An 18,512-nucleotide genomic window follows, 5' to 3' on the forward strand; every position below is an offset into this window, starting at 1 on the left:
TATGTGCTTAGTACCAAGCAAAACTCTACCATATTATCTCATTATATCCTCACAAAACCATCCGGAGAAAGGTTTCAGTTTTATATATATAGCCAGAAAAAATACATATACAAAGTAACTCATTCAAAATCAGGCAAAATTTGACTTTTAATTAAATTTCCTCAGAATTAAAAAAAACATTGTTAATGAACTTCACATAAAACTAAAGAATGATAAAGATCAAGATAGGAGATGCACTTTATAAATATCCTATTGCTATAGCTATGACTATTTTCTTAACATTCAGCTTTCTGACAAGAGGCTCAAAGCATATCTGAAGTGCCACAATAGACAAAAGCACACTACTTCTCTCCCTAACAAACCACGCAAGAGAAGGGTTATGTTTGCGACCTCTAACTCATTTTCCATTACTAAAGACACCCAGCTTCCTGATTTCAACTGTGAATGTTTTTCAGTTATTTGTACATTATACACACACACACACACACACACACACACACACACACACACGAGCAATGAACAAGATTTTCAGTTATCCTGGCCTTAAAGTCTCAAAAATAAAAACAAAAATAAGCCGGGCATGGTGGCACAAGCTCATAATCCCAGCATTTGGGAGGCTGAGACAGGAGGATCCCAGTTCGCAACCAGCCTCAGATACTTAGTGAGGTCTCCTGCAACTCAGGGAGACCCTGTTTCAAAATAAAGAATAAAAAATAGTGCTGGGGGTATAGCTCAGAGGTAGAACGCCCCTGGGTTCCATCCCCAGTACCGTAAAAATAAAATTAAATTAAAATTAAAAACAAAAATAAACTTTCTTTAACAAGTTGGGATAAATTCAAGCCACATTTCAGTTTAGTCCTACTACAACTGATTACCCTGGATAAACTTTAAAGTCTTCGCTAAGGAAAGCTGAAAAACAAAAAAAGCACAAAAAGATAAAAACAAAAAACAAAATCAATTTTCCATCCCTAGCCAGTTTACATTTGTCACTACTTGCCCAAAGAATGCTATCAACATGCATTAAAAAGTAAAACATCATCCACACCAAATTTGTTTCAAGAACAATGCTATAATTGAGCACATGGCAATGCACTGACAAAGGAATGTCTATGCTTTTACTTTTATGGTAGACTCACAGCACCCTCTGCTGTATAAACTGAGGAAGTTTCTACCAAAATAAAAATATCCCAAACCAAACAGAGCAGGGGAAATCTATAATTGAGACTCATAGTTTGAGTTTTAGCATATTGCCGTGGTACAGACTTGACGTCTCTATAGGCAGTGAATCGTAGATGCCTAGAATTCTTAGTCAGCTCCTTTTCTGTCTCATCTATATTCACAGGATAGACAGTTTGACAAGGGCAAGTTCTCAAAAGACATGTGAGAAATGAAATCTGGGTGTCTCCTTTCTCTGCTCTTTCACACTAAGGAGCCGGCTGATACGGTGGAACTCTGATTACTATTCACAACTACTTTCATACAAAGCAGAATCACACTCTAGCTTCCCAGACTGGCAAATGACAAGGACAAACTCAAGACTAATGTGTTTTATTTAGAAGAATGGAAATAATGTTATCGGATACTTTTAAAAATGCTTAATCAGTTTGTCAAAAAACTGGACAGTTGTGTAAAAGAATCCAAAGTTTGCAATTTTAATATGGCATAAAATTTAGATTAAAGGCAGAATGAGCCCATGCTTCATATTTGAGGCATTTGTAAATAAAGGCACTGAAATATATTTCCTTCCATAAGCTACATTCAACATTTACTTTGTATAAGCTATATATTTAAAACATATGTCTACTTATAGGACATATATATAATTAATATAGCTTGAAACTGCTTTTTACTTAATGACAAAAATTAATCATAAATTTTTACAAGTTTAGGGATGGATTGCATGTCTATGTCTTGACATAATCAGTCTTTCCTTTTGTCATCTAATTTTGTTCAAACTAAATCAGGATTTGAAAGCATTTTTCCTAGTAAATCAGACTGAAAATGTTAACCATAGCTGGGCGTGGTGGCGCACACTTGTAATCCCTGTGCTTGGGAGGCGGAGACAGGAGGATCGCACAGGTTCGAAGCCAGCCTCCCTGACATGAGATCCTGTTTCCAAATTTTAAAAATACATATTAGCTGGGCATGGTGGCGCACGCTTGTAATCCCCGCGCTTGGGAGGCAGAGACTGGAGGATTGCGCAGGTTCGAAGCCAGCCATGCGCGCTGGCTTAGGAGGCCCTGTTTCCAAATAAAAATGTAAAAATAAGGTCTGGGAATGTAGCCCGGAGGTAGAAGGGCTTCCAGGAACCCCAGTACCACCAAAAAAAAAAAAAAAAAAAAAAAAAAAAAAAAAAAAAAAGATTAACTATATGATGTAACTGGATGAAATAATTATAGAGCACTTAAGTAAAAAAATAACGGGAGGCTTGGCGTGGTGGCGCACACTTGTAATCCCAGCATTCGGGAGACAGAGACTGCCTCAGCTACTTAGCAAGCCCTTCAAAAAATAAAAAGATTTTTAAAAAATAGGGCTGGAGGGTGTAGCTCAGAGGTACAATGTCCCTGGGTTCCATCTCCAATACCACACAAAAAAGATAATAATAATGGGATGTTTAAGTTTTAATATAATTTTATTATTGGGACATGGTGTTCTCACATCATATTAAAGTTCAGAGCATTAGAAGCATACATACATACATACATACATACATACATACATACATACATACAGTAGTTGAAAAGAAAAAGAATGTTTTTCTCTTATCTATCACATTTAACTTTTTGTTTCTTAAAGGCAAGTTTAGAGCACCCTCTAGTGGAAAACTGATAAGATTAAAGCTTCTAATTCTGAAATTTTTAAATTACATTACCAGATAAACCAAGTTAACTGAGACCTGGGTCAAAAAAGTACACGAGAAAGACCCCTTTTCCCAAATATTGCTCTTAGAATACTTCAACACATACAGAAGAGAGTACTCCTCAAAACCAGCAGAAAAAGCTCTGTTATATCACTCCAAAAACTGCTTAGCAATTTTCAAAGGAAGAGACATGCTTGCTCCATGAATATAATAAAGACAATACTACTCTTTAAATTAGAGAATTCTCTTGTGGTTATAAAATAATGATAATCTAGAAATAAATGGAATCACTCTGGTAATTTGACACTTATATTTAGTCAACCAAAAGAGAGATAATGAAAATCTTTTCCCAAAGAACAATTCCCTCCAAATATACTGTGACATTTTATAAAATATAATTTTATAAATATCATTTAAAATGATATTTAATAAATTAATGATAAATAAATGACATTTTATAAATATCATTTGCTTTAGCCAGGCATGGTGGCACATACTTGTAATCCCCACGTTTGGGAGGCTGAGACAGGAGGATTGCACAGGTTCAAAGCCAGCCTCAGCTACTTAGTGAGGCTCTCAGCAACTTAGCGAGACCCTGTTTCCAAATAAAATACAAATTAGGTCTGTGAGTATAGCCTGAAAGTAGAGGGCGCCTGGGTTCCATCCCCAGTACCACCAAAAATAAATAAATAAATAAATAAATAAATAAATATAATTTGCTTTTAGCTAATAACCTCCAAAACAACCTGGTTATGTTCCTTTGGTCCTGGTTATTAAAGAGATTGACTTGTCTGGACACAGCCATGGCATCAAAAATACAAATTCCACCACAAATGATCTTAAACACATAGTAATTTGAAACGAGTAAATGAAATTCTAGATTATGTGAGTTAGTGTGGTTATAATATTAATAATTAGGACATATTCAGTATACTAAATTAATTCTGGCTATCATAATATTAAGAAATACTGTAAAAGCAGAAAATATCCTTATGTGAGAAATAAAATTAAGTAAAGATTTTCAAACCTATTTTCTGATTTTCTGCAAAAGTTGAAACATATTATTTGACCCCCCCACCAGAAAACCCCAGCTGTATAGAAGAGCAGAGATATTCATTCTTTTTTTTTTTTTTTTGGTGCTACTGGGGGTGGAATCCAGAGGCTTTTTACCTGCGGGCTCTGCTCCCAGACCTATTTTATATTTTATTTGGAAACAGGGTCTCACTAAGCTGCTGAGAGCCTCACTAAGTAAGTAGCTAAGGCTGGCTTCGAACATGTGCAACCCTCCTGTCTCAGCCTCCCAAGCCCTGGGATTACAAGTGTGTGCCACCACGCCCGGCTATCCATTCATTTTTAATTCAACACTTGCTGAACACTTGCCATTGTTGTTCAGGGCTCTTGAAACATGGTGGAAACATGAATGGACAAGATCTCTGAATGGGAGATGATGATCATCAATCAACAAACTATAAGGGCAAGAATTTCTGTACTGTTCATGTTGGTATGCTCAGCATCAAGTAGGTACACAATAAATATATGTTAAGTTAAACCAGAAAGATACCTTCAGCTAGAGATACGCACTATAAAGGAAGCAAAAAAGAGTAATAAGTAGAGAACAAGAGAGGACAACATATGTATGTTACTGCAGACAGGAGAGTGATGGGGTTTACTAGGGAAATGCTACTAGAACTAAGACAACAGTCAAAGACAGGCTTGTAAAGACCTGAGAAAAGAACTTTCCCAGAAAGAGAAAACAAGGGCACTTCCTAAAGGGCAGGAATGGTCTGACGTTTAGTTAGAGGACCAGTGACTACAGTACAGTTCATATTTTATTGAAATTGAACAAATATGCTGGTGGTTTAAGATAAGGTAGAAGAATGAAAATGCAGGCAGTGCAAATACAAACAGCGGGCAACTTGATGATCTATTCTGGAAGAGAAGTAAATAAGATTTGCTACTAGGTTTGATGTGTGAAAAAAGGCCTAGAGATAAAGATTACCTTCTATTTCTATGATTTGGACAATGGGGTAAACGGTATTGCGATTTACTGTGATGGGAAAACAGGATGAAGAACAGGTTTTAGGGCCACATATAATTAGAATTTCAAGTAAGCAGTGGATATTTAATTTGAAGTTAATGAAATGGTTTGCCATAGAGGGCTTTTAAGGTTAGAAGTTGTTATGTTTAAAGATATTGGGCTAAAGTATTTATTAGGAAGGGGATAAAAATAATTATTCCACAGAACTAAGGGGAAAAGCAAATAATTAGAGATAGAAGTTAAAGCATATTTTTAAGAGAAAGAACATTTTAACTAGCACTGCACAGGAAGAAACCAAACTGTTTGCATACATTATGGACTTTGCACAAAAAAAGATATTTCAAGTACAGAAGAAGCATCCAGATAATCATCTGCAGAATTACTGCCAGAGCAGTTCTTACAAGGGATGGGAGTCCCCTAAATGTTCTTCCAAGGTACCAACTTGTTTAAGCCTCTATGCTTTGTCTTTACTTATGCAACTTATTTTGCTAATACATAGATTCTGGAGTAAAAATCACTGGCATATAAAATATATGTCTACTAGATGCCATTTTTGTTACCTGTTTTTGTTAGTAGAAGATTATCCAGGTGCCTGTCTCCAACTCCAAGTATGTATGTGATCACACAATATCCAGCTGCAATGAACAAAAGAAAAAGAAAATAAGAAGCAGGTTATATATTCCACTGATTTTAAAATCAATTAATGCCACTTCAATTTCAATTTGCTTTTTCCTGTCTCTGATTTTTCACCTAAATTCTTGAATTTGTAATCTCCTTTGGGTCTAAGTAGTCTATGATTTGAATTTCAAAAGAATTTTCCATTTGCAATGGAAAAAAAAACAGAATTTTGTCAAATTATAAGTTATTTGTATGAAAAAATTAAATTAGTTTCAAGAACCTTAATTATAACATGTGTCTAGCATTTCTCACTTCAAGTTGAACACATGTTAAATATGCCATTGAAAAAGAATTATCTACAAAACTACACATAATAAACTGTCAATCATGTCATAATTTCATAGCTGTGTTACCTAGAAGATAATGGAAATAAATAAAGGGTTTTAAAAAAAGGTTGATAAAGAAAGAGTCCTGATGTGCCAGAAGACAGAAAATTAAATGTACTCACTTGAGTAGTAAAGGCACTTATTAAGTTCACATTTGTATACCGAAACAGTATGACTTGCAAACATGTAAAACTGTAACAGCTTGTATAAAACTACAGTATTATAATAGTATTTACAAAAACATGTTTGAGCTCATATGCAGAAACATTAGACCATCTGTTAAGGATCAAAATCAACCTATTCAAATTCAATAAATACTAACATGTATTTGACTCAGGTTCGATGAGGTCCAAAAAAGTATGAAGTTTTACTTCAGAGTAGATGTGGAAATTTTTAAAAACTGTATAAGAAAGTAACTTCTTATAATAATAACAATAATACGCAAGGTTAAATATAATTATTAAATGTCAAACAAGACTCCTTATTCCCTCCAGCATTCTTTATTTAAATATAGGCATAAATATGGATTTAACCTAAATAGGATATTTACTATTATATGCCATATACCATTCAGGGCTCAATTTTAACATCAACTCCTACAGTAATCCTCCCTTACATAATCTAGTTATCAAAAGGAATACTTCAAGAAAATAACAAGTCATCTTTGCCTTGCATGGAGGTGTATGCTTGTAATCCCAGTATTTGGGAGGCTGAAACAGAATGCAGGTCCATGGACAGCCTCAGCTACTTAGGGAGGCCTCTGTAACTCAGTGACACCTTGTTTCAAAATAAAGAATAAAAAAGTAAGGCTGGGGGTGTAGCTCAGAGGTAGAATGCCCCTGGGTTCTATCCCCAGTACCGCAAAAAAAAAAAAATAATAATAATAATAATAATAATAATTAATTTAAAAAAAGTAATCCTTGGGAATATAAACTTCATAAAGACTGGCATAATGATGAAAGAATATAAATCAACCCCTACTGCATGCCAATACTTAGTTATTTTTAGGAATGATCCATGAGTACTGACTCCAAAATAATACAAGAGGTACTCTCTTAAAACAGTACTCTCAGCTCACCTTATGTTTTAGCTAAAGCACAATTACTTCTGAGACTTTCTTCTTCTTAGTCTGTTACTCAAAAACAGGGATATGAAGCTGGGAGTGGTGGTGCACACTTGTAATCCCAGCATTTGGGAGGCTGAGACAGGAGGATTGAAGGTTTGCAGCCAGCCTCGGCTACTTAGGGAGGCCCTCTGCAACTCAGTGACACCCTGTTTCAAAATAAAGAATAAAAAATAGGGCTGGGGATGTAGTTTGGAGGTCCTGGTTTCCATCCCAGTATGGCAAAAAAATAAAAATAAAAATAAATAAAAAACAAAACAGGGAAATGGACAAGAAAATTAACAGCCTCAAAGACGAGATAATGTGTGACTATACCAGATACTAACTTTTCTTTATTCAAACATAGATACAGAAAGTGACTTAAGCAACTTACCGCAGCTTTTAACGTAAGTGTCCATGACCTCAGCACTGATCCCGTTTGGCCCATTCTCACTTGGTGCATGCTTTCTAAAAAAGTTCTGAAAAGACATTATTTATCTGTTTAAGAATTCAATACAGTTGAACAAATGAGACATTTTGAAACTATAAATGATGGTCAGTAAGTGCCTGTCTAAAACTTAGTCAAAAAACAGTCCGATGCTTAATGAGCAAAAGACTGGTACTGGTTCAACAGAGTAAACAGAGTATCCAAAGAGTCTGGAAAAAAATCAGAACAGTGTTTAATTTATACTAATATATCAATCATATTACATGTAACATATAGTTAGTCATCTGATCTCTTTTTTCACATCCAGATGTTAAAGAAAAACACAGAGCATATGACTTGAAAGTATAACTAACATATTTTTTTTTTCTTTTTGCGGGTCTGGGGATGGAACCCAGAGGCATTTGACCTCTGAGCTATATCCCCTGCCCAATTTTTTATTTTTTATTTTGAAACAGGGTCTCACTGAGTTGCAGAGGGCCCCACTAAGTAGCTGAGGCTGTCCATGAACCGCGATCCTCTGTAATCCCAAATGCTGGGATTACAAGCGTGCACCACCACACTCGGCTAATTAACATTTTTTTTCTTTTTGGTGGCGGGATGAAACCCTTCTACCTCCAGACTACACTCCCAGACCTATTTTCTATTTTATTTGGAAACAGGGTCTCTTAAAACAGCGAATCTGGCTTCGAACTTGCACAATCCTCCTGTCTCCGCCTCCCAAGCGCGGGGATTACAAGTGTGCGCCATCCTCCCCGGCTAACTATCATATTTTTAAAAAATGGGTTTATTCTGTTTTAAGCTTTTTTTTATAGTACTAGGGACTGAGTTGAATCAAGGGGTATTCTACCTCTGAACTACACCCCAGAACTACTTTAATTTTTATTTTGAAACAAGGTCTTTGCTAAATTTAGTACCAGAGCTGGTATTGAACCTGTAATCCTCCTGTCTCAGCCTCCCAAGCTCTGAGAATACAGGAATGTGCCAACCTGCCTGGCTCTGTTTTCAGCTTTTTGAAGACCACGTATGTCTGAGAAAGGATCTGTATCTATCTTAGAGACTCTATACTGGACATAGAACCAAGAATCAGTATGGAAATTATCACTGTCTTCATTTTATAAGATCATAATTACAGAATTGATAAATTTATGAAACAATGACTTCAAGACAATTGATAATGAATCAACATTCAGCTGTAACATGACTAAACTATGTTTCAATGAAAGAATATACAAAGAATTGACACAAAAAGAAGACACAGGAAAAGTCAGCAGAAATTCATGCACAGACCTCCTAGGTACCTTTACTGTGAGAAGATACATTGAGCACATTATTTCAAAATAAAATAATAATTTTTAAGAATCTTAAAATTGCAGAATGTATATAGTTATACAAGCATGTCACTGTTGCACTGTTCTGAATAACACCAAAAATTGGATATAATCAAAATGGTCGCCAACTAATGGTTAAATGAATTACAATATTTTTTTACTTTGGAATATAATACAGCCATAAACTTAATCAATTTTTAAAATTTGTTCACCAATTAACTCTTTATCTTCTATTCAATTCAAAGAATTGACCATCTAAATATACTAACAGAAGAGCTTCCAACTATGAAAACTGCTTACATCTCAAGGAGAAAAAAAAACTTGTAGAAGAAAGGGTGGAAAAGGGAGACTATCATTTCAACTCCATATATTCTTCATAAAGGCTTAGTGTTTCAATACCAAGAATATATACAGGAGTTGTGCAAATACTGAAAGTTAATACTCCACCTGAATGCTTCCCTCTGTATCAAGAACTTCAGCAACGGGAACCGACTGGATGAACTGCATAAAACCTACATAGAAATGAACACACTGCATTAATCATACCTAGTGGGCAAGCGACAGAAGTAAAGTTTCTATTAAATATAACATCAACGCCAGGCATGGTGGTGCACACTTGTAAATCCCCATGCTTGGGAGGCGGAGACAAAAAGACTGCACAGGTTTGAAGCCAGCCTTGCTGGCTTAAGAAACCCTGTATCCAAATAAAAATATAAAAATAGGTCTGGGAGTGTGGCCCAGAGGTAGAAGGGTTTCCATGAATCCCAGTACCACCACCACAAAAAAAAAAAAAAAAAAAAAAAAAAAATCAGTCTGTAATGTATAATATCTGAATAATTTAAAAAGGTTTCTGATCACTATTAATTTTATACCTGCACTGATGTCATAACACTACCAGGAAGCTTTTTGCTTTTAAAGTTGATTAAGATGTATGTTTCTCAAGGCAACTCTTTATTACTGAGCATGAGGAAACAAAGTAATAGACAAAACTTTTTACATCTATCATCGAGATTTTCTTCTTTCAGCATGGTGGTGTATGCCAGTACTTGGGAGGCTGAGACAGGAGGATAACAGGTTCAAGGCCAGCCTCAGCAAGTTAGCAAAATGCTGTTTGCAAATAAATATAAAATAGGGCTGGGGGTGTGGCTCAGGGGTAGAATGCCCCTGAGGTTCAATTTCTAGTATTGCAAGAAAAAATTTTTTTCTTCTCTCTGCAGTTTTATATTAGATAGTAATTGTACAAAAATAACAATTTTGATATCTGCAATATCATCCGGGCGTGGTGGTCCATGCTTGAAATCCCAGTACTTGAGTGGATGAGGCAGGAGATGGTTGAGGAAGGTTTGAGCAGGTTTGAAGCCAGCCTCGACAACTTAACGAGGCCGTCACAAATAAGTGAGACTCTGTTTCCAAATAATAAAAAAAAAAATCGGAATGGGGTATTTAGCTCAGAGTTACAATTGAGCCCTGGTCAATTGTAACTGTTCAATCCTCGGTCACACACACACACACACACACACACACACACACACACACACACACCTGCAATATTATCCCCAACACAGTTTGAACTGGTTCCATTTGTCTAATAGTTAGCATTTCATAGAAATGACATAAGCGGGAGGTATAAATCCCTCAAACAACCAGAATGAATTGGAGAACAGTGTGCAAGAGAATGAGAAAATGTGTGATAAGTCTGGAGACGAGAACATAAAACAAAAAAATACATGGAAAAAAATCCAAGTTGAATGAGAAGTAGTATTTCAAGATTGTAAGCAATCATATCTGATTCCTGAATCTTAAGATATAACAACCTGCATGCTAATTATACTCCGTTACAGTAAGAAATGACTATCATATCATAAGAATATGGAATTCTTAATTAATAAGCATTAGGCTAGCATTCTTAGGAAAACTTCAACTAAACTTACAGAGATTATCTCAGAAAGACTTACAGGCTAAATATATGTATATGCATCGATAGGTATATACACATGCATACACGCCATCGGTTGATAACATCATTTGCTGAGTAGCTTTTGTAAGCAGAGCACAATACAAAGCTTTGTGGTTCTGGACACATACTAAAAGAAATTATGAATTACAAACAATTTGAATGCAAAATAATTGCATCTTAAAAGTATTAAATTTTTCTCCTACCAGTACTGTGTTATAATTTGAAGAGAGAAAGAAAGAGTGAGAAGAAGGGGGAGGGAGGAGAAAGAAAGAGAGAGAGAGAGAGAGAGAGAGAGAGAGAGAGAGAGAGAGGGAGAGAGAGAGAGAGAGAGAGATGGAGTAAGGGAAGGAGAGAAAAAAGTGAGAAAGATGGGTAAAGATATAAAAAAGGAGACAATGAAGAAAAAAGAAGGAAAAGATAAAAGAAAAAGAAGAAAGGAAGGATAGAAGGGAAGAAATAAAAATGAAAAAGAGAAAGGAGAGAAGGAAGTAAGGTTAGCTTAATTGGTCTTCGGGGCTACAAATAAGTTCAACTCTAACAGGCTTAAACATTTTCAATTAGAAGAGTAAAAGCATATTCATTAGACATCAAAATAAACAACTGTGATGTAAAATAAACTTACCATGTTTTGTACTAGTGGCCAGTACCTTATAAGGTGTCAATTTCAGATCTAAATTTTCTTTCCTTAATAGCTTTTGAACAGAAGATAAAATACATTAGGCAAATAGTGAAGAAACACTAATCTAAGGTTAACTAAAGTAATTAACTTATATCATCAAAATAAATTGACTAATCTCTGATGTCAAATTTTTATCCACTCAATCTGTCCTAAGTTTCTAATAAGCAGTAAGAGTTTCACGTTCCTTTAAAAGCCAAAGACATGGATGGGATTTTTTTTTTCCTTAAAAAGAACCTAATATATTTATTAGAAGTGATTAAACCTTGCATTGAGAGAAATTAAATTTAGAAAAAAACTTTTTATGAAACAAATGGTCTTTCACATTCATCACAAAAAGCATTCTGAAGTGTAGAAAAAATTTTATGTTCAAGGTTAAGTGGAGTTTACTGAACACTTTCTAGAACTGTAACTGAATTCTACAAATACTTCTCTGTAAACAGTACACTAACCTAGATTCCCCAATTCAGGGGTGCGACTTGGGGGAGGAAGGCATGCTGGAGCGATGGGAGAGGTAGTAGCCTCAGGTGTAATAGGAGGGAGTTGAGTAAAAATAAGAGGCAGTGGAAGCACTTGGGGAAACTGAATAATTTTTTTTTTTCCTGAAAAGGGGTTGGAAAGCCAATAAGTTTCAGAACCTATGTACTAAATCATAGTTTTCCAAAATGAATACCCATCTCCACTGCCATGTTTACCTTGTCCATAAGTGAAATGATCTGAAGAATAAGTTGATCTTGGCGTAAATCATCACCATGCTTAAATATAACAGGATATTTGCCACCATCTTCTGTCTTAAAGAACAACTGTGCAGGCATAAGAGCACTCTAAAAAAGAAAAATATTCTTTTTAAATTTCAACTTAGATTAACGCATACAATTTTACTGTACCTAGAGGGAAGTTCTGGCATATAAGTCAAACACACAGGTACACAGGACCTAAGGAAATAGGATGGGTTGTCAGTAAGATACATTAAGGTATCATGTAGAAAACAATGAACCAGTCAATAGTCCGATTACATACTGGAAGGACTGCAAGGTTTGGAATCAAACAATTATGGCTATGAATCCAAGCTCTGCCAGGTACTAGCTGAATGATCCTCTGCAAATTTTTTATCTGTTTTCTCTCCTGTAAAATAAAGTTAACACTTTCTCTGCTAAGACAAAAAGGAATTGTGGATTTCAAGTGTCTAGCATCTTGATACAAAGCAGACGCTGTATATGTCTACCGTCATTATTTTTATTATCACAGAGATGCTGGAGTAAGCAATGTGCAACAGTACAGCAAAAAAATGTACAAGATGAAAAGTCAAGAACCCTGTTTTTAATGGCAATTACCATTACATGTGCTGCTGAGACTTGAAATTTTTGTGTAGTGAGGAAAGATTTCAAATATCTGCATATTTTATAGTAAAATAAATATAAATCCCTACCAGAATTCTTCCATTAATTACATGAAACCTCTAAATTAAATGTTATGTTTAGCCAAGCGTGGTGGCGCACGCTTGTAATCCCCGCGCATGGGAGACGGAGACAGGAGGATCGCGCTGGTTCAAAGCCAGCCTTGCTAGCTTAAGAGACCCTGTTTCTAAATAAAAAATATAAAATAGGTCTGGGAGTGTAGTCCAGAGGTAGAAGGGTTTCCAGAAACCCCGGTACCAAAAATAAATAAATAAATAAAATATTATGTTTACATCAAGAAATACACACCTCTTAAAAAAATCTGAACTATTACCTACTATAACTACAGCTTTTCATTTACATTAGTTATTGTGCGGAGTCCTTTATGTGATGCAGAATAATGTTCAGTGTAACTAAGGCACTCTACCATGAGAATTACAAAACCTAAAACACCTGTCTCCCTTGTCTCACAGAGATCTTTGTGTATGATGCTCAGACGATTGATAGAGATGTCTGGCAGATAAGATGCTCAGTTCTTTGACCTTTTCATCTGCTTTCAAAAGGCAGTTGCATTGCTATTTCTAATTGTGCACCTGGTGGCTGGCAAAAAAGAAAGATGAGTACACTAGAAAGCACTACAGAGAACTGCTGTTCGAAAAATTCAAAACAGCCAGGCGTGGTAGCACACACTTGTAATCCTAGCATTTGGGAGGCAGAGACTGGAGGATCGTGGTTCTTAGACAGCCTCAGCTACTTAGCGAGGCACTTTGCAACTCAGTGAGACCCTGTTTCAAGAAATAAAAAGACTAAAAAGTAGGATTATGGGTGTAGTTCAGAAGCAGAATGCCCCTGTGTTCCATCTCCAGTACAGCAAAAAAAAAAAAAAAAAGAAAAGAAAAAAGAAAAAAGAAAAAGAAAAAAAATCAAAACAGACAAAAAACACTTAACATTCACAGAAATAGGTATTACATTGAGAAACTGCTAAAAGGGGGTAACTGGGTCTTATGTATAACATTTTGAACGTATAAACTGAATATATAAGTTTTGCAATTTATCTTTTTTAAAAAAATTAACTGTAGGAAGAAAAGTAGTGTGACTTTAGTTAACAATTAGTTCAAATAGCTTTACAGTTTCTAAAAAGAGCAAATACCGAGAGATAGAAAAATATTTTATACATTTTAGAAAGTGTCTATGTATTCTTGATACAGGGGATCTTATATCAAATCACAATGATAAAATAAAGGAACTTTTTTTTCCTGGCATTTACTAAATCAAATAGAATTAGAGATATTCATAGAAGTGATGTATTGGTATTCTAAGGTAGTAGCTCTGCTCTAGTTTTAAATAACTAGGTTCCTATCATATATGTTAAAGATCCATCACAATTACCTTAAAAAGTGTAGCTGTTTCTGGAATTATTCCTCTAATTTTCACCTGGGGTTCTAAAGGCAATGGGATCAGTTCCACATCTGACAAATTCATCTTTTCATTATCTCCAAGTAATGCTTGTAGCCTCTCATTCTAGGAGAACAAGGTAGAAAGGATTAATTAGGCTTGAATGAAAAAGTACTTTATAAAACACATAACGAGGATTTAAAAACTGCTATTAATCTTAAAATAGCTGCAAAGCACCAATGTATATGAAAACTAACATAAAGCAGATAGTGTTTGAGAGAAATAAATATCTACAAATAAACTACCTAACAATAGAAGTAGCTTGACTCTTTTTCAGTTTTTGTTCTGATCTGGCTTTTTAGCTGTGCTGGGGGACTGATACCATCACCTTATACATGCTAGGCAAATGCTCTACTGCTGAGCTGTAACCCCAGCTCCAGCAGTATGCTTTAAAAAGAGTCTCAAGCCGGGCATCGTGGCACACATTGTTAATCCCAGCATTCAGGAGACTAAGACAGGAGGATCTGGGTTCGCAGACAGCCTCGGCTACGTAGTGAGGCCTTCTGCAGCATAGTGAGACCCTGTTTCAAAAATAAAGAATTAAAAATAGGGCTGGGGGTGTAGCTCAAAGGTAGAATGCCCCTGGGTTCCATCCTCAGTACCACAAAAAAAAAAAGAGTAGTCTAAAAAGTTGAAGTTTCACAAGAAGGATAAAGAATACATTTCATTTGCTGAATCTCAAAAAATCAATTATATATTCCAACTGTTCTTTAAAAGATTAAATATCTTTTTAAAAAAGATTTATGAAACAACAGAGAAAAAACCTGTAATTTCACTTGAAAGTTAATTTTACATAACTGGAAATTTCATTATGTTGCCCCAGTATATTTTTTGGGTTTAAGAAAATCTAATTGAATTGGAAGAAATTGATCCCTCACTACTTTTTACCTTTCAGTAAGTCTGAAGAAACTTTCTCTACAAAATCATCATCATTTATTTTCTTCAGCTCATAAAAATATTCTACTGAGCCAGCATCTCAGAACTGAGATAATCCAGGTCATGGTGAAACAGCTTTCACATCTATAGAAGTCCTTTTACTCAACTTCAAAAGACCAATCTGTCCTTTAAAAGCTGATTGAGTTTTGCATTCTTTAAAAAAGGGAGCTTGTGCTTTATGGGGGGGGGGCAGCTGGCTTTGAAATCTAAGTGGCATAAAATACTTTAACTGAAATGCTGGATGAATTCTGCATCAGATGAAAAGTTCTGGCATCAGAAGAGAATAGGAGAACAGACGTTCAAAAAAAAAAAGAAAACCATGATTTAAGAATCACCAAGACATAAAATTACTTCCCTTTAGTAACATTCTGAGTATTATTCTGAATGATGACAAATTCAAATTAAAAGAAACTGAAAACTGGTACAAATTCTGACACATGACTTAAACAAATAAAATCTACTCCTTAACCAAATGGTGAAATATACTAATGTGAAGAAATGTTAAGTTATTTGAGCTTTAAGTTATCCTATCTTAACCAATTTCTAGTCAATGGTCTAATAAACAAAATAACCAGAAACTAAATAGTAAGGATGTAAAATAAAATCACTTTTTACTACCTTCTTCATCCTAGGTAACTATTTATCTTCATTTCGCATCTTGGTTACTGCAATAACATCCTTAATTTTCTTTCTCTTCAACTTTTTGCTTCCTATAGTCTCAACCAAAGCAACCAGAGTACTGCTGATAAAATGAAAACCCTGAAACTAGACATTGGAGGCGTGTCCACTCCTTTGCTGGTGGGCACTGGAGACTGCATCGCTTTTCATGCAGGTACTTCTAAGGAGGGGTTCTCCAGGAGGCCAGAGGGATGGGGATTGATTTCTTTGACAGTTTGTGATTATTCTAAATATTAAAGTATATGTTAATTCAGTATAAATATACTTTCCATCGGCCTATTTTTCTATCTAGCCAGGTGAATAGCAATTATGTATAACTTTCTAGTATTTCTTTAGACCTGATGATCCCTTGCCCCTGAACTTTTGACTCAATTCTTCATTTTTTCCTGTATCAACTTTTTCCCCATAAGTCTAGAGAATAACAGTATGATTCATTGTGTTGTTTTACAAATTTACAATTTAAAAAAATTAAAATTTGTTTTACAAATTTACAAATTTCAATAAATATCATCATAATGGGATTAGGAAAAGAGAATATGTCAAAAGAAACCTTCATATCATTTAAGTTAGAAAAAATGACTTATGAAGAATACTCATCTATTCTGCAAATCAAGTGGAGGCTTCAAGGCTGAGAGAAGGATCAATGCACCAGCCAGGAGAACAGACACAAAACTGGTTCTGTTACTACAAACCAGTCCTGCAAATCTGGGCAGAACTAGATCTCCATCTTCTCAGAATTCCAGTCTAAAGATCTCTAAAGTTCTTTCCACGTAGAATATATTCCAAAATGCTAAAATTCTAAAATGATAGCCAGTAAAGTGTTACAGACAAAAAATATGGATTCTCAACCGGGCGTGGTGGTGCATACTTGTAATCCCAGCATTCAGGAGGTGGAGACCGGAGGAGAGCGGTTCCCAAAACAGCCTCAGCTATTTAGCAAGGCCCTTCACAACTCAGCAAGACCCTGTCTCTAAAATAAAAAGACTAGCCGGGCATGGTGGCGCACGCTTATAATCCCCAGGCTTGGGAGGCAGAGACAGGAGGATCGTGCTGGTTCGAAGCCAGCCTCTCTGGCCTAAGTGACCATGTTTCCAAATAAAAAAAAAATATAAAATAGGTCTGGGAGTGTAGCCCGGAAGTAGAAGGTGGCTGGGGGTAGCTTGGAGATACAATGCCTGGGTTCCATCCCTGATACAAAAAAAAAAAAAAAAAAAATATATATATATATATGGATTCTCATACATGGGTACAAATAACACCTCCAACACTCAGGTAGCTGTGTGATATTGGATAAAAAATTACCTCTCTATTATAGAAATTAAATATATCAACATATTATAAACTTATAAAATAGAACCCAATACATAATCAGCATTTATAAGCATTTCTATAATTACATGATAAGAAGTCCATAAATATATATCAACTCAACAAGATTATGGTCAAAATTCCATATTTTATGATGCGAAGCCACTTTTTGTCAAATAGAGAAAGCAAACCCTGTAAGTTTACCTTTTTCTTGCGATTTCCACTTTCACGCTGGACTGCTTTCATTAAATGCACCAAACGATCTACAAATGTCTGCTGTGCAGCCAGCAAAGAACGCATAACTCTGACAGACTTATCACCCTGAAGGGAATCAAAGGAAAGGAAAATTAGTTCTATGTAGCATAATAATCATGCTTTCTTTAATTGCATGGGTGATCTTTTGCTTTAGTCTTTTAATAGCTCTAAGCTTCAACACAAAGAGAAAGTGAAAAAGATGGATTAGCTTGATTTAGAGATAATGAGAAACCTGCAACCTTAGGTAAGCACCACCAACCTGTTCACAGTTGAAAATTATCTTAGCCTGCAGTGAATATCCAAAGCAATACTTCTTTCCTCAAAAATAATCACGAGGCAAGATATAATTTGTTTACCCCAAAATGTTTTCACTTACTGATACATAAATATCTGAAAACTAATGATACCTTTAAAAACAGACATATATATGGTAAAAACAAAGCTACTGACTTCAAAAACACTAAAACAATCTATTTAAAAGAGAAAAGTACCTGAATAGCATCATGATACATGCTTGTTAAGTTATAAAAACTAAAAACTATAGTGTTATACATTAATTCCCAATTCATGAAAGATTATAAAAATACATATTCTTATTTAACCTTCCTAATTACCCTGGCAAAGGCAGCTGGGAAAGTATCATCCAAATAACAAAAGTGAGAAAATTTAAACTCAGAGAAATCGAAATGCCTTCATAGGGTGACAAAAATTTTAAGTGACAAGTTAAGACTAGAAAGGAGAATCAGGGCTTCTTTGTCAACCAGTTTGGGGCTGAAAAACACTGAGAACTATTTAATTGCTCAGTCTCAAAGAGTTTAATAAGAAGTAGCTTAAATTTTTAAGAACTCAAGACATGAAACAACAGATAAAAGATGTGAAGTAAAATTTTCTGCAGCAGTTCCAAATCAATGTCTGAGTTTTCTTTCCACTGCCCTTGCGCCCTCTGCTGGATGAACTGTAACATAATTTTACGAATCCAAAGCAAACAGCAAAAAAGGAATTTTTAACTGTTAAGATGCAAACATAAAAGTTATATGGACAGCATTTACAATATGACTACTGCTAGATTT

General features: G+C 35.2%; 1 protein-coding gene across 1 annotated transcript in view; it reads right to left on the bottom strand.

The window, feature by feature from the left end:
* PIK3C3 (phosphatidylinositol 3-kinase catalytic subunit type 3) overlaps nucleotides 1-18,512 on the bottom strand; it is a gene marked incomplete at its 3' end in the record, with an annotated part of 144,730 nt that overhangs the window by 53,431 nt on the left and 72,787 nt on the right. The window contains exons 15-21 of the mRNA XM_080714697.1: nucleotides 17,392-17,508; nucleotides 14,200-14,331; nucleotides 12,109-12,237; nucleotides 11,360-11,429; nucleotides 9,228-9,292; nucleotides 7,399-7,483; nucleotides 5,459-5,533 (exon numbers count right to left, since the gene is read on the bottom strand). Coding sequence (XP_080570823.1) covers nucleotides 5,459-5,533; nucleotides 7,399-7,483; nucleotides 9,228-9,292; nucleotides 11,360-11,429; nucleotides 12,109-12,237; nucleotides 14,200-14,331; nucleotides 17,392-17,508 — 673 coding nt within the window. The remainder of the gene's footprint in view (nucleotides 1-5,458; nucleotides 5,534-7,398; nucleotides 7,484-9,227; nucleotides 9,293-11,359; nucleotides 11,430-12,108; nucleotides 12,238-14,199; nucleotides 14,332-17,391; nucleotides 17,509-18,512) is intronic.

This window comes from Muscardinus avellanarius (assembly GCF_963383645.1).
Source record: "Muscardinus avellanarius genome assembly, chromosome: 17".
Lineage (NCBI taxonomy): Eukaryota > Metazoa > Chordata > Mammalia > Rodentia > Gliridae > Muscardinus > Muscardinus avellanarius.